At 40.8% G+C, this 22,910-nt stretch overlaps 2 protein-coding genes and 1 long non-coding RNA gene across 4 annotated transcripts in view; 2 read left to right on the top strand and 1 right to left on the bottom strand.

Annotated features, from left to right (window-relative positions):
• The window catches only part of MAPK11 (mitogen-activated protein kinase 11), a 32,394-nt gene extending 19,025 nt beyond the window's left edge, over nt 1-13,369 (top strand). For both annotated transcript variants that reach the window (XM_068669641.1, XM_068669642.1), the window contains exons 7-12: nt 2,028-2,142; nt 2,266-2,337; nt 3,147-3,226; nt 6,779-6,857; nt 8,256-8,429; nt 11,888-13,369. In XM_068669641.1, coding sequence (XP_068525742.1) covers nt 2,028-2,142; nt 2,266-2,337; nt 3,147-3,226; nt 6,779-6,857; nt 8,256-8,429; nt 11,888-11,961 — 594 coding nt within the window. In that variant the 3' untranslated portion in view covers nt 11,962-13,369. The remainder of the gene's footprint in view (nt 1-2,027; nt 2,143-2,265; nt 2,338-3,146; nt 3,227-6,778; nt 6,858-8,255; nt 8,430-11,887) is intronic.
• Nucleotides 13,370-14,617: 1,248 nt separating this feature from the next.
• On the bottom strand, nt 14,618-22,436 carry LOC137849726 (uncharacterized). The gene is made up of 4 exons (XR_011092039.1): nt 22,306-22,436; nt 19,791-19,880; nt 17,547-17,596; nt 14,618-16,793 (listed from the first exon to the last, which is right to left on the bottom strand). It is a non-coding gene; the product is annotated as an uncharacterized lncRNA (long non-coding RNA).
• Nucleotides 21,606-22,910, top strand: part of MAPK12 (mitogen-activated protein kinase 12) — a 34,706-nt gene continuing 33,401 nt past the window's right edge. The window contains exons 1-2 of the mRNA XM_068669640.1: nt 21,606-21,836; nt 22,333-22,462. Coding sequence (XP_068525741.1) covers nt 21,721-21,836; nt 22,333-22,462 — 246 coding nt within the window. The 5' untranslated portion in view covers nt 21,606-21,720. The remainder of the gene's footprint in view (nt 21,837-22,332; nt 22,463-22,910) is intronic.

Consider the following 22,910-nt stretch of genomic DNA (forward strand, 5'->3'; position numbering starts at 1 on the left):
TTTTTGTATCTACAGAATGCACAAGCTAAATTAAATTGAAATGGTATGAAAAGATACCGGTATTGATGCTTGAATTACCACTGTAAAAAAATAAAAATAAAAAGCAAAATACTACAATCCACACTTCTCAAGTACTATCTCAATGTATATGCCTATATAAATACATAGCATTCTGTATCTGTATGATACACTATCACATAATAAGCATGAGACTCTAGAGAAAGAAGGGATGTCTTCCAGCTTTCTAAGCCTTTAAGCTGAAAAATTAGTAGTTTAGCATTTTTCTGTGACAGCCAGAAACATCTTTCTCTCTGTCTGAGATTCTGATGTAATCACTTTATTCCAGTTGCAAGGGATTTAGGAAAAGCTTCCAAATATTATGAGAACAGAAAAAAAAAAAAAAGAAGGAAGAGTACTGAATGAAAGCAATGCAGTTAGGTTCATGTGCTAATCCTAATCTGTTGTAAGAAACTGGAGTTCCTGCTTGGTTTAGTGAGAGTTGCAGATGCTAAGCAAATGTCATGATTATCCTTTAATGTTTTCATGCATATATGTTCCACATCTGTGAAATTTTATGGTTCATCTGGTTCTGATCAATCCCCTCTGAAATGTGTGCTGTGCTTTTGTACTGTAAGAGACTTTTAATCTTTTTTTTTTCTATTATTGTATTTGTGCACATCTCTTCCTAGCATTTTTTACAATGTTTTTTGCTTTGTTTATATTTATAGCTTTACTTCCTCTGATACCAAATTATTTTCTAATAGAACAAACTAGTGGATATTTCCAAGTACAAGCAAGAAGGAAATAGAGTCACAAAAAAGGAAAACGTGCGTGTGCATACACATTTGGTAGAACGCATCAGCTGTTAAAGAGAAATATTGCTGAAACTTAATAAAGGCATTAGTACTCAGGTTTCAAGCCTTTATTCATGCCTTATTTACCTCTTGCATTTTTTCAAGAAAGATAATGCCTTAAATGTTTATTAAAAATAAAGATGTTAATTTATTATTTATACCTTAATATTTTTCCTTAAGCTTTTTATATCTTTAAATTGGATTATAACAGCAGAATTTTGAACAATGCTTTTAAAATTGTCATGCTCCCCGTGAAAAGGATTTGCCGGCAGCTTAATAAATAGAACTGGATCTCATCATGGGAGGTTGTGGCTGATCTTAGTTCATATTTCTATTTGAAGAGATACTAAATAGCTCGGATGACTGACTTAAGCTCAAACGGTACTCTTTCACAACCATATCTCTTAGAACTAGGAATACCTTTTTGCTCCATAATTAGTGCTGCACAGACTAATCAAAAATTGGAAAGCAAAGAAATGAGCAGAAAAAAATTAATTGAAGTAACTTCCTGTCAGTGTAGACTTAGCAAGGGAGAGCATATGGAGGGTAACATTCTGCCTTCGTGCCTATGAGTAATATGTGTACCTAAACAGAGCTCCGTTGTTGTTTCAGTGGGGGAGTTCTACCGAAAACAGATGGTATGTGATTTAAATGTACCTCGTTACGCAGGATATATGTTTCCCTCCTAGTGCCATCAGAACGCTGCGTGATTTGGGCGAATGCTACCTGCATGCAACAATGCCTAGACAGACACGAGAGGGAAACAACAGAACTTCTGGGGGTTTGTGATTAGCCTGCATGGTCTTTAAATGTTATGGCTAGTGGCATTTGCTCTTGGCATTTTATACAAATGTTCCCAGTTGACAATGGTTCATTTTTATAGCAGCGGTGCTTCTTTTTATTAAATAAATTCTGGAGGAAAATTGAACTTGAGGCAAAATGCAAAGTTTTTCTTAGAGGACAAAGAGCCAGATTCATCACAATGGAAGTATCTTTATATAGATCCAGAGACTGCACGTAGCAGAGTAGATGAGTTCATCCACAGTGTTGTGGTTTTACCTCACTGATAGTGAGGTGCTTGGACTGCTGGACAAACTCAGAAATAGCTAATGGGGAAATCAGCACCTATAACAAAAGTAACGAGGGATTTATTTATTTATTTTTATTCTGTAGATTTTAGACTTCGGTTTAGCTCGGCAAACTGATGATGAGATGACTGGATACGTTGCAACAAGATGGTACAGAGCTCCAGAAATTATGTTAAACTGGATGCACTACAACCAAACAGGTAAACTGTGAAGACTTTCATTTCCCTACAGCTGTATATAGTTATAGATTTAAACTTAGGGTCAATTCTACTTCATGATCTCTTTGATTCATCATACACATTTCTCTCTCCAATTTTTGGCAGTTGACATCTGGTCTGTTGGATGCATCATGGCAGAACTATTGAAAGGGAAGGCCCTATTTCCAGGAAATGATTGTATCCTTAACACAAAGCATAAAATACAGCTGTAGAATTTCTTCTCATAGCTCAAGAGCTTCATTAGTCTCTGTTTTAAACACATTAAAACCACAGTCATTGTTCAGATGTTCAGCTAGATGGTAGCTGTGCTTCAAGCTGTTCAATTGCCTGATAAGTGATACTTGGAAAAATCAGTACAGCTAGTTTTCAAAAAACAAGATATTTTTACTCTAAAAAAATATTGTCTACAGTTATAAGATTACATCAAATAAAATTGTAAAATAACTTTGATTCTGTAGGGAAAATATAATATGCTTTACAGGTTGTATATGACAATGAAAATTGCACATTTGAACATTTTTAATCTTGAGAGTAAAATAAAACAGATTTTTAAAACTAGAAAATGGGGATTTTCCTTTTACCAGCTCTCAGATTAGTAATCTAGCCCAATTTGGTATAATGTGCTGTTTTCAGAAATCCATCATATCATTTAAACATAAATGTGCAATTAAGTTTAACTTTAAGAATATGTTCAATGGGGATCTAGGACAGGCAAGCAATATTTTGCATGCAATGTTCTCACATACAGGTACACCTGACAGAGATTCACGTAGTGCAATAGAGACAAAAAGAATTTAATACTCCAAAATTAGGTTTACATAGGTATGAGCTGATATCATTCAATGGACTAAAATGTAATTGTCTTGCTTAATAGTTTTAAACATCTTAACCACCTACATGAAAATTCATGAACTGTTTAAACCTGGAAGGATTGTGTTGTTGTTTAATTTTATTACACTGCCTTTAGTTTTCCTGAAATAACATAGATATCGATCAACTAAAGAGAATAATGGAGGTTGTGGGTACACCCAGTTCTGAACTTCTGAAGAAGATATCATCAGAACATGTGAGTTTACAGCTTCATTCAGCTAACTAACTTTTTATCATTCCTCTGTCTAATTGTGCATCACTGGTTATGTTACAGAGATATCTGATTTGGAAATGAGCAAATGCTTCAAGGTGATCTCTTTTTTTACTGCTAGAATAGCACCATTAAAAATGTTCTTTGCGGAGGTATCCAAATGCCTTGACTGTCAACTGGATTAATTTTAATAACTGTTCTCATTCACTCGGTTTTTCCAAGGGGTTTTGCAACTGAAACTGGAGATCTTTTATTTTTTTGCTGTACTTATAAGAAAAAAAATCAAACTGATGTTCAGCTCTATTATGTCTCTAGTGATATCTCTAATGTCTTACAGCTGTGTTGTAAGGAATGAGATGTGGTGTTGATTGACAAAGGCAGGTAATGGGCACAGTGTAAAAAATCAGATAAGCAACACGGAAACCTCCTGAGCTGAAGCTGTTTTCTTAAATGTTCTCTATATAGACCTCAGTCCAATACTGATGGTATTTTCAGCTCATGTTTATATTGATGGGTTTTCTTTGAACTTAATGAAGATATCTTAGTTGTTTAAGTAAACAGACAGAACTGAGCCAGTCCAACACTGTATTTCTTGAAGATCCAAGCATAATGAAACCTCATCAGCACTGACCAATACACAGCCCTAGAATTTGTGAGTACTGAGCACTTGAGAATGTCTGGGGCAGGAAGGGGATCAGTCCTTGCACCAGGGGGTTGGATCAACTGGCAAGTCTTTAACTGTGCTGTTCTAAGCATAGGACCTTCTCTGGCTTTTATATGTTATTAAGATTCTATGGCTTCTGCAGTAAAGCATGCAGAATAATGTATACAAATGTGTGATTTGCCCATAAGCCGTCAGTTTGTGAGATTTTTGATTATGAGGTTAAACACCTTAAACACTTACTGGAGATGGTATCTGGTTTTGTCTTTGATTTCTTGTCTAAGTAGACCTTAGGGATCTGTAGGGGTCCTGAAACTGCTACACTGGGGCAATTTATAAGTTTAGAGTATATGGAGAACCCAAAAGTGAAGTTAATGAATGGGAGTGCTGCTAGGTCACCTCCGGGCTGCTGCTACCTATTTAGAGAAGCAGTGTCAAAAAGATTCATACCTTGCTTGGAAATACTTGTCTCGTATATGGGAGTATCTATTCTGTTCCTTCATTATTATTCTTCTTTACCTTGTAATTTGTCCTTATAGTCCAGAAATTATAGTTATATGTCCTTATAGTTCAGAAATTACTTAATGCTGCATGTAGTCCTGGGCAATTTTGTTCTGTTCCTTTAACAGCAAGATCAGGGGTTTTCTGAAATGTTAAGCCTTAAGATATTTTCAGTGATTAGTAGAAGACTAAAGAAATGGGAACTGAAAGATCAATTTCATGGGATGTTTCAGCACAGGTTACCTAGCTGTTTTGTTAGTTTTTCATGTTAATACAGGTTTAAACTGATCGCATTTCATTATTTTCAGATAAATTTAAACATCTAGATTCTATTAGTTGAGTTTCTGTGGCGAGTATATAGGCAGAGTTGACAGGTTGGTAAGTATACTTTAGCAAGTCTGTGTTGTTTTCAAAGAACTTCTGGATAATTGTGGAGTTAATTTTGACCATATCTTGTTCAGAGTTGGATTAGTGATGTTAATTGATGTCAGAACAGAAAAAAATAATCCGCAAATTCACAGATGTTTGTCATAAGATAAATGTACTTCTTATTTCTACCTAGTCTGTACCTTCCAGGCAGGAATGTGTGAAAGCTGTCTTTTGCTCTGCTGCTTATACATATACTAAAAACTAGTGCCCAAGAAACTGACTTTCTAGCATGCGTTTGCTACCTTTATGAACTTCAGGGGCATAAAATAGGTGGAGTGAATCCCATGTTTGACCAGTCTTTAAACATCATTCTCTGCATGACTGGCTACAGCTGCTAAGAAAAAAAAATCATCCTTTTAGAAAGCCTTGTTGTCAGCCCCTGTAGTAAAATGGGAAAATGCTAATAGAGGTTTAACAGGTTGGAGACACAAAGCATGAAGTTTTACTTCCATTAGGACAGGAGCCTCACTGAGATTCTGAACTATGTCACTAATAGTAGTCTACAATTTTATTAGAATGTGCTAAATCTTCTAAAAATCAGAAAAAAATAAATAGATCTGTCTTGTTAAAATAGAAAAATTTAATAACAGAATGTGCTATGTAACAATTTAAAATATCTTTATATCATTTCGTAGTAGCTGCAGAAATTAAGATGATGGCAGAGAGATCTGTATGGGGAACGGGATCTGTTTCCTAATTGTGGCTATACGTGTAGATTGCACTGATTATGTCTTAGAGCAACCTCACAACGTTCAGAAAGGAGAAGTGCAAAGTCCTGCACCTGGGCAGGAACAACCCCAGGCACCAGGACATGCCTGGGGCCACCCGGCTGGAAAGGAGCTTTACAGAAAAGGACCTGGTCCTGGGCAACCTGCTCTGGCCCTTCTTGAGCAAGGGTGGTAGGATCAGGTGGCCTCCAGAGGTCCCTTTCAACCTCAACCTGTGGTTCTGTGAGTACGTTATAGTAGCTTCACAATGCACTGAGCTGAATGCTGAAGATACTTCTACACTTCTCAGTCTGGGATCTAACTTAAAGCTCAGTGCAAACAGCTGTATTTTCTTTGCTGTCTTCAGTAGGCCAAGGATGTTTAGTAAGCCTCCTGCAGATAGGCAAGCCTCTTTCTAACATGCCTGCTAAATGTGCAGGGAGGCTGTACCAGTTACACAAACATATTTTAAGAAGATTAAGGTTTGTTCAAAGACCACCTGTTTTTGTTTGTGTTGTTTCCTTGGTGGGGGTCTTCTTGTTTGTTTGGTTTGGTTTTACTGGTTTGGGGTCAGTCATTTGCCTCTTTAACTGTTCTGTTTTCAGAACTCCTGTTTGTGACTGTAGCCTTTAGGATCAGTATTCAGCCTCTTCACTTACTGATAAACATTTATTTATCTACTGCATCCGAAAAATTCTTCGTTTATGTAACATCAGGCTTCACGCTAACATTTGGGGGTCAGGTAGGATTGTAGGCCTTTCCTAGTGGAGTTTGGGTGAACCTTCCACAGCTGCAGAGACAAGGCAAGCTATAAACTCTGTTAAATATCTGAGGATCTGGGACTATCAGGCTTTGTTCATTGGTTAGTGAAGCTGCTGTTCAACAGAGGAGGGGGAGAAGGGAAGGAAGCAGGTTGGATTATACCACATTGCTGAGGGCAACTGGAAGATGATTTAGGTTGCAGTTTTTGGCTGAAAGCTACATGTGTTTCCTGGGGATACAAACCAATGAACCTGTATGAACAGGTGAAAACAGAAGTGCTAACATGTAACCCTTACAGGAAGGTATACCTGTTTGAAACTCTCTGGCCTAGTAAGTACATACATGAGTAACTGGTTAGAAGTTTTCCCATGTATAAGAAACATAATGAGTGTTACTTCTGATTTTTTAGAGTTGGTGTTGTTACTCTTGGGCAAAATTTAACCTCTGTGTATGTTATGTATCTTGATTTATTGTTAGGCAAGAAAGTACATAGAATCTCTTCCACATATGCCTCAACAGGACTTGAAAGCAGTATTTCGTGGTGCCAATCCATTAGGTAAGAAAGATAGACTGATACAGTTTAAATCTTTCACTAAATATTAACTAAAGTCTACATTTGCTATGTGATCCGATATAATAATGATCAGCACTGTGAAAAAAATATTCTTTAACTTTTTGTCCTCCTGTGACTCTTTTCCCTTCATGAAGCCTTTGTCCTTTTTTTTTTTTTTTTTTTTGGTGGAGATTACAGGAACCTCCTAATGGAAAAGGCTATGGATGAAAACAGTCTGTGGATGAAAAACAAAAGCAGGCTATATATAGCAGGCATAAGTAAAAAAATGTCACAGGGTCTAAACTAGAGGCATCACTTCTGGCTCAGGAAGGCCACAAGCTGTAAATTGCTGGCAAGGAGTAGAATATACCAGGAAATGTAGCTGTTTGAATGCCTTTTTTGTGTGTTGTTTCTGATGAATTTATTAGCCATTGTTGGACACAGGATGTTGGGCTAGACAGACCATTGGCCTGATCCTGCACTACTGTTTTTATGTCTAGCCAATTGGATCTGTCTGTGCAAAAAAGATTTTTCTATGAACCACTTCTTGTGACGAGGCAAAGAAGATGCTTGAGTCACTTGAGTTATCTTACTACAGTGCTTCGTCTGTTCCATCAAGTGTACATTAAACATTGTATGAAGGGAAGTATTTTGAGTTAAGGTATTTTGAATTCTTTCTGTTTATTGAAAGACAATTTCATTTTTACCAATACAAGTAGTTGTGAATGCTTTCTTATCACAAATGGATTTTATTTGCATGAGGTCCATGAGTACGTGCTACATACTAATATCATAAAAGCCAATTGATGGCAATCCTTATATGAAAGCACTAAAAATCATTTTTATATATCTTAAACACGATAAACTTTCAATATAAAACCAAATTCAGAGTTACAGATCTCTCCTATATCTGATAGTCTGCATCTGTTGACCTTAAACCTATTTACTTGATGCTAAGCTTTGGACTATTCATCTGGTGATTTCTTTGATGCAGCTAATTGAAAGCATAGTTGTACATTCACCATTTTATGTTATTTGAGCTGGCACTGATCAGGTTAAGCACCTGCTGCACAACGCAGGATGTTTAAGCACACAAAGGTGTTTTCAAGATCAAAGCCTTGGATGTCTGAAGAGGTGAATCAGATTTCAAATAGACTATAGTGAACCAAAGTGCGTATCACAAGCAAAACAGAAGCTTCTTCCAGCTATGAAAGTTCTACTCACAGTATAAAAATCTTCAAAACTTGTTTGTTATACTGTCTATGTTTTGTGGTTTGTTTGTTTTTTCCAGTAATGTTAAGTGATTTTAAGGTGAGACTAGGTTTCTGTGCAAACAGTTGCCTTCTCTTTTACTTCTAGATGGCGTCATGACTTTAATCTGAGTTTCTCTTTTTCCTTTAGCTGTAGACCTTCTTGAGAAGATGCTTATATTAGACAGCGATAAAAGAATTACTGCCTCAGAAGCACTTGCACATCCATACTTTGTACAGTATCATGATCCAGACGATGAACCCGAGGCCGAGCTGTATGACGAGTCAATAGAGAATAAAGAGCGAACCATAGATGAATGGAAAGGTAACAGAGAACTACACAAAGTAATTAATATGTAAAGCAGAACAAATCCTTACTGAAGTGACAGTTTTGCTCTGTTTCTAACCAGAGCAATTTGAACTCTTAAACCTCAGGAATACAGGATAAGTCCACGTGTGTCTGTGGGAGTTGAGGTGGAAGAAGTTATGGTTTCTCTCAGGATTTTGTTCCTATCCCCCACTGTTCCTCTATCAACTCCTCACTGCCTTTTCTGTGGCAGGTTTAATGGTATCTAAAAGCTGATGATAGCTACTATGTAACAACTCATTCTATCTGGCTTTTAATTTTCTAGGCCAGATCTTTAGCTGAAGTAACAGTCCTAGGGCAACTGACAGAATCTGGGACTCCGGCCTAGCTTTCTTGAGCACGACAAATTAAAATTGTCCACGTATTTGTATTTTGCTAATCATTTGCCAAGTCACTGTGAAAATAGTTAAACCATGCTCTTGATCTTGTTTGAGATGAGAGCCGATGATTTTACTTTGGAGTGGCACCCCAAAACCCATCCTTGGGAAATAATGCAACAACCTTTTTTTATTAGTTAATTCCATGCTTGCATCATAATCATATTGCACTATGGTGTCACGGAAACAACATGGCTAAACACTAAGTTTGCAAGAATACTTGAAAGTACAGTCCAGTTTCATCATTGTCTAATGAGGACATATTACAGTAAAATATCCTTACTAGACATTATAAATTAAATGAGTAATGTTCTGGAAAACTAATTACTCCTGTTTATTGATAAAGCCCTTTCCCTGGCTTAAGATAAAATATGCGTACAATCACAGAGTCGTTGAATCATTAAGGTTGGAAAAGACCTCCAAGACCATCTGGTCCAACCTACTACCAGTGTCACCCACTAAACTGTCCCTAAGCACCACGTCCAGCCTTTCCTTAAACACCTCCAGGGTGACTCCGCCACCTCCCTGGGCAACCCATTCCAACGCCTGACTACTCTTTCTGAGATGAAATTTCTCTTAGGATAAATTTAAGTAGTCTCTAAAATAAATGTTCTTCTGTTTCTGTGTGTATATTCTATAACTTTTACTCTACAAAGGTTTGATAAAAATATATTACTACAGTGAGAAGGTTTATGGTGACAATTACTGACCTCCTATACCTTCCTCATGCCCTTCCACTGGCTTTCTACACCTGTGCCGTATTTTATCCTGGGTGTTGTGGAGGAGACTAGCAGACTGACTTCTACTGCAAATACACCTTAATGAAAGATGGGAAATGGGTCATGGGTGTCTCTACGATAAAACAGCCTCCCAGAACTCCCAGAACTAAAGGGTTTTCTGAATCCTACTGGGTCTGTACAAACAAGGCACCAATTACTCTCTACATGTGCTCTCCTCTTCAGAGTCTGGCAGCACATGACACCTCACATATATCTTGTGTATGAAGCAGCATGTTCAACTTGCTTTTGTCCTCACCAGTGAATGATTTGTTTTCTGCTACTTTTTCAGTTGACTGAGTCTTTAACAGGAAAGTTTAACAATTTCCGATTCATAAAGACGATTTCTGTTTGTGATGAAACTCTGCTAAAATTATTTCAGGAACAGTCTTAGCTTAACTCTTTCTTAACTGAAGTGATGAACTGGAGGTGAGTTACCTAGGAAGGGCAGTGTATCCCGCTGCAGAATCATGGTTTTCTATGTTATTGTCCTTTTGGACCATTTTCAGCTTGGGAAAGTAACTTTGTATTTTCAAGTACAGCATGTGCCACATTTAAGTAAGCCGACATTAAAGGTCACAATTTGCATAAAATGTTTGTATTGTTAATGAAATATTGAACCATTTTCTGAAGACATCAGTGACATATTTCTCCTCTTCTGTTCAAATTAAAAGTGGTGCTTGATCCCAAGAGGCACTGAGCAGCCAAAGTAAAATGAGATTTCAGGCACTTTGTCTCACACATTAGGCACTTCAGAGTTTCCTTGACCTCCATTGCACACTGCTGAGGTTTGCAGCCTAAGCTCATACATTTTTTCTGACATGTTTAATCAGTTAGATAATATTTCAAGATGCAGAGGCCAAGAGAATGCCATTCAGAGTTGAATTCTCTGCACTCTCTCTCCTTAGCTGCTGGTTCCAATTCTATATATCTCATCTGTACTGTTAGCTAACTAGGTGGCATGAGAAAGAGTAGAGAGCTTCATGAACACACAATACACAGCCACCAGTAATAATTTATAACACAGTCCCAGGCATCTGATTTGTGAGGGCACTGGCTTACTCAGAGTTCAGCCAAGACCACTCTAACGCACCTGGCTGCCTGTGACTAGATGCTATTTAATAGCTGCAGATCGATCACTGAGTCACCTAACAGATCCTTCAGCTTCAGGGCTCCCTACATGGAATTTCTTACAAGGAAATTCTTCAATTGATTAGTGAAGCTGGCATGCTGGTTGTTGTACACCATGCTACAGCGTAACACGACCAAAGGGTAGTCAAGACCCAGCCCTAAGACTTGCACATACTTCCCTGAGCTGAGCTAGGTCCACTTTTATGTTTATTAGCTGTCTCTGGCAGAGCTTTTTAATAAAAGAGCTAATAAACACAAGTTTGATATGATTTAAAGATCAAAACAGATCCTGAAGTAATGTATTGTTGGCCATTTATTTATGTGTGGACAGGGAATGCATTGTTGGCCACTTACTTATGTGTGGACAGGGTTTGGTCCTTAAAATACACTAACTTGAGAAAATACATAGGAGGAATCTGCTGACAGCATATCCCATTGCTGTGCAAGGTGCAAAACACAAGGTGACTGTCAGCATGAAAAGATACAGGGCTCCTCCTGGAGCAGGGTAAAATAGCAGTGACTCCATGTTTCTAGTTGAGCCTTTCTTGATGGAAATAGAACTGCTGCGTGCTTTTGAGACAAAAGATCATTTTGTCAGAGGACCTTAAAATTAAGCTAGTTACAATAAAATACACAAAAAAAAAAAAAAAAAAAAAAAAAAGCACCAAACCCCCTAGATACAAGGCATTAGTACAGAATTGCACATGATTTATGTTGAAGGCAATTGACTGAGTGATGATAAAGAACATTCTCTGCAGTTAAAAGTGCACATTTTAAAACCTGTTTGGGTGCTTTTAAAGATGCCACTTTGCATTACATTTTATCTCCTATTACGTCATTTTGTCAGGCCATCTGACAGCATAATTGATGTTTCCATTTCAGGGCCGATGTGTTTTAGTAATTAGGCGAAGGGGACAGGCATGTTTTACAATAATAGCGAGTCTCATTTATAATCTGAAGTTAACAGAAAGATTCTTTGTGAATTCAGTCTGGGTTTGGATCTAGAATCTGCTAAGGCTGGAAATACAAACTACAAGTCACGTGCATGCATTAAACAGTTTTGTCTGGAATACTTTTCTTTTAAAGAGAAATACCACATAATTCTTTTCTCTCTCTTCCCCCCTCCCTACAGAACTTACCTATGAAGAAGTGATTAGCTTTAAGCCACCTGACCTAAAAATGGATAGCCTGGAAATAGAACAGTAAATACAGGCAGCTGTGTTTTGCCTTGCTGCACTATGGAGACTGTTGAAATATAACCATACAATTTAACCTGTGTTCAAACGTAGATTTTACTATCCAAAGATGTTGGAGAAGATGTGGAAAAGCAGATGCATTATACAGAAGCCAGATGTTGTCTGTTTTGGGGTTTTCTTGCCTTGTAATATGAATGTATTCCCAATTCATAAAGGGTCATAAAGAACTGCTTCGTTCTGACAAAATTATGCACTGAGTTCTGTTCAACTGTGTTTTCTGCATGTTTCATCTTATCAGTTGTATTGCCAAAATGAAAGTGACGTTTTAAATTAATTTTAAAATTGTACATTTAACGCATGAATGTATACAAACATAAACATAGAACTCCATACAGGCGATCCATTTTTTTCTGGCATTAGCCTAGTTTTATCTGTCCGTTTTCATTTTATTTATAGTTAGTGCCTTTATGAAGAGAGGGCGTGGTAGTGAGATAGACAGAATATGCATAGGTAGTCATATCTATGGTGGTCTTACAAATTTACTGGATGTCTCTCAGTCTAATACCAGTTCAAAGTCAGTAAAAAATAAATCCCTGTCTCCTGTTGCCATTAAAGTGTCTGTCCTCATTCTTTTCCCTATACATATTTTTATTCTGCACGATACCAGTTTGTGACCATTTTAATTCTTGCTGGTACCCCTAATCTTGCCATTGGTGGAGAGCTGGTGAACTTGCACAAGTTTCCAGGATGTCTCTAGTTTTCTGCAAATTTCAGCAAAAGCTGTCATAGATCACAGTGCAAGGATACTCAGTCAAGTTCACACCTTTGAACTCAATGTTACTCATTATCTTCATTTAGTCCTTGAGAAAATGGTCTAAAAATTGCCATTGGAAAACAAGACAAAAGAAGATTTAAGAATAGTTTGCAGATCTGTGAAACACAAAATATCCATCTTGACAGATTGTCTTTTTGAGCAAAATTTTAAAGGCTTTCCAGCTCTGAAGAGCTGGAAAATTAAATCAATTAATAAATTGCAGGATAGACCGCATACTGAGTTGTATTAAAGAATTTAATTTATTATCTCAGTTCCCCATTGGAAGCATAATACTACAACAGGAATATCCTTTGGCATGAGGCGTCTTGTGGTTTCATTGCTGTGTCTTTCTCACATCCTAGTGAATCATGGTTACACAAACTAGTCAACGTTGTTCATTTTTGTGTCTTGTTCTCACTGTCAAAGTCTCATTTTGTAGATGGCTTTTTATATTATTTACGTTTTCTTCAACTTTTGTCATTAAGACCCAGTTGTACAGCTATTATATGACCTAATGAATTCTACTGCATTTATTTACCTTCCTCTGTATCTTTTCTATGTAAAAACAAAACCTTTTTCTTAATAAACAGATTTAAAAAATCAAGTCCAAGAGCTTTTATTTTCCAAAGATACTTGATGTGGTATTGCTTGTCTTCTCGAAAAGTAGAACTAATCATTCCATCTACAAAATTTGCTCCTCATGTGTGGTCTAACTGGTGGGCTTTTGTTGACAATGTTTGCCAGTTACCTAATACTCACCTTCAGCAGAGTGCAGCTGTTTGGATTCAACGTTCTTCAAGGCTTATTGACCTGAAAGTAAATGCTTGCATGGATTTATCGGGAGTCCTTTGAATTGGTGTCTGGCTGTCATTACGTCGACATTCTTCGAAGCTGGATGAAGCTTGGTCATTCAGCAATTGTCTGAATTTGATGCTAAAATAGGTGAAAAGACTATAAATCCTTAAACGATTTGCATGAAAAATAATCCCTCAGACATGTCTTAAGTATATATATTTTTAATTGGCTTGTTTACGACTTAACAGAGAAATAGTTGGTGCTTTATTTTCTCTGAAATCTCATATTGAGCTTGCTAGGCTGATCTGCAGCTATTCCCCAGCTGGAAGGGCAAGAATGAAATAACGAAATTTCCTGAAAACCCTTCACATCAAATGATAATGAATTTAGTGTGGGATTTGTCCCATCATTTGTTTAATCTGGTTTCCTGGCTACGGGGGTGGCCATCACCAAATGTTTCAAAAGAACATGTAAAACTCCGTGGTAGGCACATAGCAGACAATCTCTGCTTGACATATCTCTACTAGTAAAGTAGAAAGAGAAAGTTTTTTATCGCTTCCAAAATTTGTTCTCCTGGCAACTCTGAATCTTCTTTAAAATACCAAACAAAAAATGTATTTCAATTTCCATTCACAGATGTAATTTCTTCTAGGAGATAAATTATGTAGGAAGAGCACAGTCATAGCCACGTGCAAACTGATCAGAGGTGACAGAGTGATGGATAACAGCAGCTCAGCTATTTTTAATTAAATACCATCATAACCCACAAATCATTTCTCATTTTAATGTTAAGAAAAACGGTAGTGGGAGAGATGCTTTTTCCTTGATTTGCCATATCAAGGTGATTTCTTAGACCTAAAAGCCACTAATTAATATATTTTTCCTAGAACAGGTAGCAGACTCCCTTGTGGAGATGCGGGAATGCAGCGTGGAAAGTTTATCAGTTCCCAGCAGCAGGACGGGGTAATTGGAAAGCCAGTACCCCACTGAGACTGCGACATGGACGGCTTAGTGCTAATAATGCTTATCGTCTGAACACAGATGGGAAAAAAAAAAAAAAAAAAAAAAAGCATTTTTCAACCAGGAGAAACAGGCCAATAGAGGTAACCATTTAGGAGCGAGGTCTTTTCATGGCTGGTGAATGTGTAAGATCACTTAGAAGTAATTTTAAAGAATAGAGCAAAAAAAAATAAAAAAAAAATAGAGCAAATAATTATAAAATTCGGGATTTTATTTCATTTTGGCTTTTTTTTGCTAAAATGTCTTTAACAAAGGCATTGTTTACAGGGCCCAAGTTTTATTTGCAAAACTTTTTTACAGTACAGCCTGCTAAACTGTATTTTTGCAATTTCCTAACACCACTCCTTGTTACAACTGTGCTTTTGTACGTTCTTTGTATATGGCACGTATATTTGCAGAGTGCCATAGGCTGTAGCCCACAATAAATGATGGCGCTTGCCATCCCTGCTCACCTGCAAAGCACAGAATTAATTCTCAGCAAAACACGGGCAAACAACTCAGCTGTAGCTCAGCTACTCACGTTGCCACTGGAGGAAAACATCACAACTCTCGGAGGGCTCTCGCTGGTTAATTGCTGTCATTGTCAGCAATTTACTTTTCATCTGAATTTACCTAATTTCAGCTTTCAGTCACTAGAGCTTGTTATCCCGCTACCTACTAAATTGAAATTACCTCTAGTATTTATTATCTCACTCTAATCAGCGTTAAGTGCAACCCCAAATCTAGTAATTTTATCATCATTGGAAGTAAGAGATCTTGCAGAAGGAAAAAAAGTCTTTTACATTTAGCTCAATCTTTTGATATGCATAAGTATACACTGCGTTTCTTTTTAAATATGCATCTTAGTTTTTTAAGCTATCTCTAATTTCCAAGTGTGCTGATAGAAAGAAACCCTGAAGATGGTTTAGAAGAAAAGCACAGCATTACAGGGTATCGCTTGCCATAATATGCAAAATTCCCTCCTCCCAGAAAATACACAGTGGGGGCACAGGTACAAAACAGCAGGGTTACTAATAACTCTGGGAATATATAGAAAACAAAATCAAATAGAAAATGAGGTGATCAGCACCGGTGTATGAAAAAGTATAATGCAATAATAGGTCAATACCTGTTAATTAGACAGCATTGTTGTAGAATTTCCCTTAGTGCTCTAAGTGTTTTTTTTATTATTATTATTATTTATTTGGTATAAAAGAGAAAATTGAAAGGGAAGGAGGTTCAGTTCACTGAAAGACTACATGGAGACAGCAAACACTCACCCCAGGAATGGGGGACGGGGCCGGACAGCTGTTTGAAGGACAGGATATTGGCAACAACAAAGTCTTTGACTGAGGTGGGGAGCAGTCAATACAAAAGCCACTTCCTTCCTTTCTTCCCGTCACATGAGCCCCTGGATGATAAAAAGGATGCCGACGTCCCCCTTCATAACACCCACAGCCTGGTCAAAGATGAAGCTATTAGAAATGACCTATTTAAGTGCAGTCCCAAATTTGTAATTGTCGGCCTGGCTCAAGAATCCCTGCAAGGTAAGCGGTGATAAACATTTAGCCCTTGCTAAAAGAGAAATGCGCTGTACATGTAAGTTGGATGATTTATGTCCTTTGCTAGCAGCAGAAAGGAATTCAAGCTCGGCAAGCTCAGCCTCATTAGGAAGAAACTCATCACAACGGCCTTCAAAGGAGCTGCTTGTTTCTCCTGCCCATGAACCAAGCTGCTAGCATCCGCAGATGCAGAGCAGCTCTCTGAAGCTGGTTCTCGGAAAATCCACTCACTCTCACAAAGTGAGCATACCCAGTGGCATTCATTTATGAGTCTTTGACATTGATGGGTTTTCAACACTGAGTGCTGCATGCATTAACAAATGGGACCCATGTAAGTAGGCAAATACAAAAAGCGTGAGGATTTTATGTGACTAGCACCAAGAGGGTCAGAAAGCTGCATTAGCGTGGCTGTCATTGACCTTCTTGCTCCTGTAGTATAAAATATTGAGCTGACATGTGCAAAAGGTTCTACGTCGTGAATAAAAGGGGAGATATCCTGTGAGCTTCCAGTGCTAATGCTGATCTTCAAACCAATACGATCCTTAATCCATCATACAGCAAATTTCTACATAATGAATGAAACTGTTCCTCAGGCTTCGATCCTGCGTGCATACAGATGCGTCGCTCTGCAGTCGCATGGTCCCTCAGCTCCAGTTTCTGTCAGTAGTTAACCTGGGCATTGAATGGAGAGGTTTCAGCTCGTCCTTTTGGATTCCCATTTGATCACCGAATGCAGTAGCACCTGAATCTCGGTGGCAGCCATGAGACAAATACACACCGAACCTGCCCTACCTGGCACCTCCACTGAGCCATACTTCATCCTTTGCGGAATGATATCCTGTAGAATAGCGCTAAGAAAATATATTTGTATTTCATACTCATTTTATAATAGAGCCCAAAGGCTCAAATCAAGAATAAACCCCAGGTGTTACATTCTGTGCTAAACTAACACAGCTTACTCATGTCCAGTCCATCTTTCTCATCAGCTTCAGCTGAAAACGCATCAAATGACTGCAGTATTAAGGAGGATGGGGACCGTGGGTAGGAGTACCATTAAGGTTGTGGTGATATAAACAGGAGATGCACACAGCTATGTAGGGACAAATAGGCAAAAGCTATCACCCTGTACCCATTAATGTACTTTTTGTGTGATTTTTGAATTAGCAATGGAAAGCTCTTCAAACCAAGAGTGTTTTTTCCTCTTCTCCATCAGATTGCAGACTGTGACAGTCTGCTATAGATTAAAAGCAGCAACGCTTCCTCCCTGCTCCCAATGCCCCAAAATCAGACAGAAACAATTCTCACACATCAGTTTATTTCAGGAATCAGTAACAGAGGGTCTTTAGGCATGATCTGAAATCAAAGAGTGATGAGAATGAAGTCAAGGAGTTACGAGAGTGTGACAAGGAGTTGTTTTATACATACCTGTCTGCTAATCTCTGAACCTGGCTTTGCTTCTTCCATCCCACTTCCAGCTGGGAAAAATAAAGAGTAGGGGTTGTAAATATTGCAGTAACCTCTCACTCAGTACCTTGAACAAATGAAATGCCCAGTTTATAAAAATAAAACTAATAAATAAACTTTTTTTTAAAAAAAAAAGCACTCAGGTGGTACATATTTATTTCTACCTGCTCACTGCATTCTCACAGTATGGCTGGGTCCCCAAGTCTCCTCCACGTTACAGAAACCGGGATTCAAGCACCCTGCTCAGAGGTCACAGAAACAACAGAAGAGTTGCAAAACACTTGGCAACAGCTCCAGTGGGGAAGGGTGTGGACACAAGTGCACAGGAATACTTTCAGAAGAATTTTGGTGTTTTTGTTTAAAGCTTTACTTTTCCTTGTAATAAATTAAATTGATTTGCTTCCTCTACAGCAACATACATAAATAGGCAAGAACAGGCTACTTTGTGAAGGTGGGGATGGATGGCTGTTTAAAGAAGTAATATTCTAGGAATCAGCCTTTGACGATCCAGCAAAATTTTAAGTTTTACTGCCATTTTCAAAGCACGTTTTACAGAACTGAAGTATTCACATGTGAAATACTGTCAAGATGAGCTTGTTTTGACCATGTGAAAGTCATCTAAAAGATATGGGCGGTAAGGTGGGAAGGCGCTTGATTTTTCCAAGGACCTTGTGTGATGTTCTGCTTTCCCCTGTTGCCAATGTCTGGGCTGGGGGATCACTGTCACCTGTTCACAAAGATGCACCTAGCTCCCTCAGGGCCGGCAGTCAGCCCCCAGTTTATGCCTTGAGAAACTATGCCGTGTCATTTTATCACTGTTAATAAACTCTTTGTTCTGAGCAGTTACCATGCAACTCTCTCACCAGACTCTGTAACTACCCCTCCTCTGCAGAACTGCTCAGGCAGAGGTGGTTAGCTTCTCCACTGCTCTCTCAGAGAGCTCCTGCAGCACTGAAGCCTCATGTCCTGACTGGAGTGGAAATTGAGTTAGCAGTCCCTGGAGGGAACACAACTACTGAACACATCCTATCTACCTCATATGCTTTACGGCTGATGGCAACCTTCCAACACACTGAAAGGTGGCTCTTAAAAAATAAAAATCAAAATAAATAATAAAAAAAAAAAAAAAAAGATAAAAAAGATACCAACATGACTGTTTCCTCCCAGAAAAACTTTCCCTTTACAGGCAGGGCACTTTTATTCATGACGTCTAAGGAAGGTCTCTTTGCTCTATAAGCTTTACAATAAATGTATGCCAAAAGCAGAAACATCTGAGAGCATTCCTTTTTTAATTAGCCCTGTCAAGCACACACTGCCTGGGATAAGATATGGCTGTAGCATCATGTTGGTGTAATTGCAACAGACTGTCTTTGGGAAAATACAATATAATACATCCAGCCAAGCCTAGCAGGATACCAAGGCTGATGCATTTTGTGACTCTGCTATAACATCTACTAGCTGTGGATGGATCCAAGTTTCTCTTTTCACTCCTGCCATGGATGCTCTTAATGGCTTTATTAGAAGCCTCCATCTCACAACAGTGCTAATTTCCTGTTCTTTTCAGTAAGTTTATCAGTGCATCTGCCGTATGTGCAACTCGACGAGGAAAGGTGGTCTTGTATTTGATCTACACTGCTCCCTCATCCATCTAAAGCAAAGTAAATCTAATTACTTATGTGAAGGAAAAGCACAGGGAAAAACAGCACCGGCCAATTCGGTCACTGAATTTAAAATATCTTAAGAAAGCTGCTCTGTAATCTTCTGAACTTCTGCACAAATGTGATATGGTCTTGGTGCTGGGTTAGTATTTTCACCTACATTGTCAAAATCATCCACTTTCTGCCTTGATAAAAAGCAGTGAGGAAGCATCATATTGCCATGACTGGATTGGGCTATATTGGGCTAAAAATGGGCTATAGACCAAAAGTAGAACAAATTCTCATTGTATTATATACATACATATCTATTTGTCATTAAATGTAATTTAAATAACGGTGTCACTCAGAGCTGAGTAAGAGTACCACTTTCTAGCCTTCACCTCACCTATATCATATTTCTCTCCAGCCACCATCTGAATGCCAAACAGTGCATAAAGGTGATGGCATAAATTAAAAAGCAAACAAACAAATAAAATCTGATGGGACTGTGGGTTTGAAAAACAAATGTGTACTGTTAATCTAACTTTTGACACGAGCCTTGCATTACCTGCTGTGTGTCAGAAGGTTGTTTTCTGTCCTCATTAAAACAGGGAGTCCAACAGGTCGAATATCAGCAGAGAGCAGCACTGGAAAACACCTGTGTGGTGGAAGGATGTTGTGAATTTGTATCTGATGTGCAAATAATGGGAGGAGGCAGGGCAGGGCTGCTCTCCCAGGTTTAGTAGTTACACACAGAGAGGTCTGGACCCCTGGAACTACCAAAAAGGCCTTGGGAACAACACAACTTGGCCAGACTGCCCCTCTCTAGCTAAGCCACAAAACGAACTCTAGTGACAGGAAGTCTGAATTACCTAACCTCAGCAACATTGCTCAGGGGTGAAGTCAGACAAAACAAAGGGCAAGGATCTAATTATATACACACAGAGAAAACATAATGCATTTTTAAAAGCAGGTCTTTGCCGTACACATGCTGGACCAGGCATATTTACTATCAAAACACCATGAAGGTTGCTATTTTCCATCTTCCAGCACAGCAGTGGTTTTAAGCAGCTGTTTGAACTGTTTCATATCACACCAAATGTGCAGGGGACCACTTGCTTTAGCAACTAAATGAAGTGCATACCTGTTTCTATTTAACAATATTAAATGTTGTTGAAACTTTAGGTCTGATCCTGAGGTGAAGTGGGAAGTCCACAGCTGTGCAGCTTTGTGCAAGGGTGATCTGAAAGCTCACTTTTGTACTCCCAGCTCTCATCAGACTAAGTTACAGCCCCTCAGCGTACGTGTGGGGGCCACCAAGGGCTGTCACAGCACAATGACATTCAGTCCCTTCCTTCTCCTGCGAGCACTTTCACACACACCTGGAGCTGCAGGAGGAAGGGGGTCAGGCACAGCCCCTCTGGCTGGCTATGAAGGATTGCCCCTGTCCTCCTCCTGTCCCTGCTTACTTTTCAGAGCTTCTGCTGCTTTGTCTGTAACTGTCATTTCTTCTTCTTTCCACTTTTATTTTTTGTTTTATATCCCTTAACACTTTCATAAGAAGCCAGCTATCAGACCCAGAGCTCTAACGCAGAACGAGCCCAGACTGAGGTGCCACGCCACGGTGTGTGTATACGGAGGAAGGCAGGGACGTATTTGCTTTCAGCTTCACAGCAAGGACTCAGCGCACCCCTAATTCACACCAGGACTTCAACACGTACACCAGCCAGCCGTTTGCTCCTGGCAGCTCCAGGAACTTTCCCAGTTCCAGGTGCCACCGCCAAGACCGATGTCACGGGGGAAACGACTGGAACTGGGAAAATCTCTTGAACTTTGCAAAAATCTATGCCAGCCCACCAAACCCACAGACACGAGGCTGCACACAACCGTGCCAAGGGGCAGCAGATGGATTTTAAGCGTGTCCTGCTAGAGCAGAGCCTCACCCAGCACATTTCTCTGGGCACACACCGCCAGGCACACGCACTGGACATGCCGGGCAGCTCAATGCCTTCCCCCTCGACAACACCAGCGGGTCACCGGGCCCCTCCTTGGGTCTGCCACCCCTCATCTTTGAGGGAGAGCCGCCTGGGGTGTCCGTGGGGTGTCCCGCACCCCTTTTTTCCACGTTTCGGAGGGGAGAAGAAGCGCCAGAGCTGCCGCTGAGCCCCTCACTCGGGGCCACGCGAATGCCGCCACCATGGAGGCGGGCTGAGGCGCTGCCACACGCGGCTCCTGCCCTGCCTGACCGGCACCTGCCGTGTCCGACACCCGGCCCCCGGCTGCCCCGGGCCGGCCGGCGGCTCCCTGCCGGTCCCCCGGAGCAGCCCGGCCGGGCTGAGCGGAGCAGGGGCGGGCAGAGGGAGGGAGCGGCGCCGAGGGAGCGCGGCCAAGCCCGGCCCCTCGCCTCGCCTCGCCTCGGCTCGCCTCAGCCCGGCGCTCGCCTCCCGCGCTCCCCCCGGGCTCTTTGTTGGAGGGTGCCGGCAGGGGGCCGCGGCACCATGTCCTCCCCCAAGAACGGCTTCTACCGCCAGGAGGTCACCAAAACCCTCTGGGAAGTGCGGGACCGCTACCGGGACCTGCAGCCCGTGGGCTCCGGTGCCTACGGAGCCGTCTGGTGAGCGGGCAGGGGCAGGGGTAAGGGCAGGGCTGCGCTCCCACCCCGGCCGAGGGAAGGGGTCGGGGGGGGAGCTGCGGCGGGGCGCAGCCCGCGGCGCTTTTCGCTTTGTTCCCTGGTTGTTTGCTGCCAACTTGTTCCGGGGGTGGGGAGCCAGGCGGCCCCGCCACGCTGCCGGCTCGGCTCGGGGCCCTCCGGGGGTCTCCGCAGTCCCCGGGGCTCGTCCCCGGCTGGGGGAAGCCGGGGGGTGGGTGCAGGTCGTCCCCTGAGTGGGGCAGCGCGCTGAGGGCTGGGCAGGGAGAGTGCCAGGGCAAAACGAGTGTGTCTGAGGAAAAAGAGTGTGTCTGAGGACAAGGAGTGTGCCCGGGCAGAGTGAGTGTGCCCGGGCAGAGTGAGTGTGACAGAGCAGGGCGAGTGTGCCAGCCCTGTGGGGTTCGGGGTCAGCGGTGTCGCCTCGGTCCCCGCTCACCAAGCTGTCTGTTCCCGCTCCCCGAAGCTCGGCTGTCGATGGCAGGACCGGTACCAAAGTGGCCATAAAGAAGCTGTACCGCCCGTTTCAGTCGGAGCTCTTCGCCAAGCGAGCCTACCGCGAGCTGCGCCTCCTCAAGCACATGAAGCACGAAAACGTGAGTTGGGGCACTGGCAGGTCCCCGCGGTGCAGCAGCTTTCACACTCTAAAACGAAAAGAAAATTGGCAGACAAGGCAGACGTGTAGCTGTGTAGTGTTCAGGGCTCTCTCAGCGAGACCGGCTTGTCTGTCTTTGTCTGTCTGTCCTTTATCTCCGGGTGTCTGCACACGCCAAGTGGAATCCCCTCTGGGTGACACCGTTTCCTTTATGTGTAGGAAGGGTTGGGTGGGAAAGGTTAGGAACACGGTGCTCAATCTGTGCTCAGAGCTCACAAGAGGGACCAAGAGACCTGAACTTACATCTCCATCACTGCATTCACATGAGTTCCAGGAGAATGCAGAGCACGGGTCTGTGCCTGGGTATCTCACGTGACAGCATCTCTTTTTCTGGACTTTCTTGAAGGTGGGTATGGTACACATGTGTATCTTCTGGGGGGAGTAGGGTT

This window comes from Anas acuta, chromosome 1 (genome assembly GCF_963932015.1).
Source record: "Anas acuta chromosome 1, bAnaAcu1.1, whole genome shotgun sequence".
Taxonomy (NCBI): domain Eukaryota; kingdom Metazoa; phylum Chordata; class Aves; order Anseriformes; family Anatidae; genus Anas; species Anas acuta.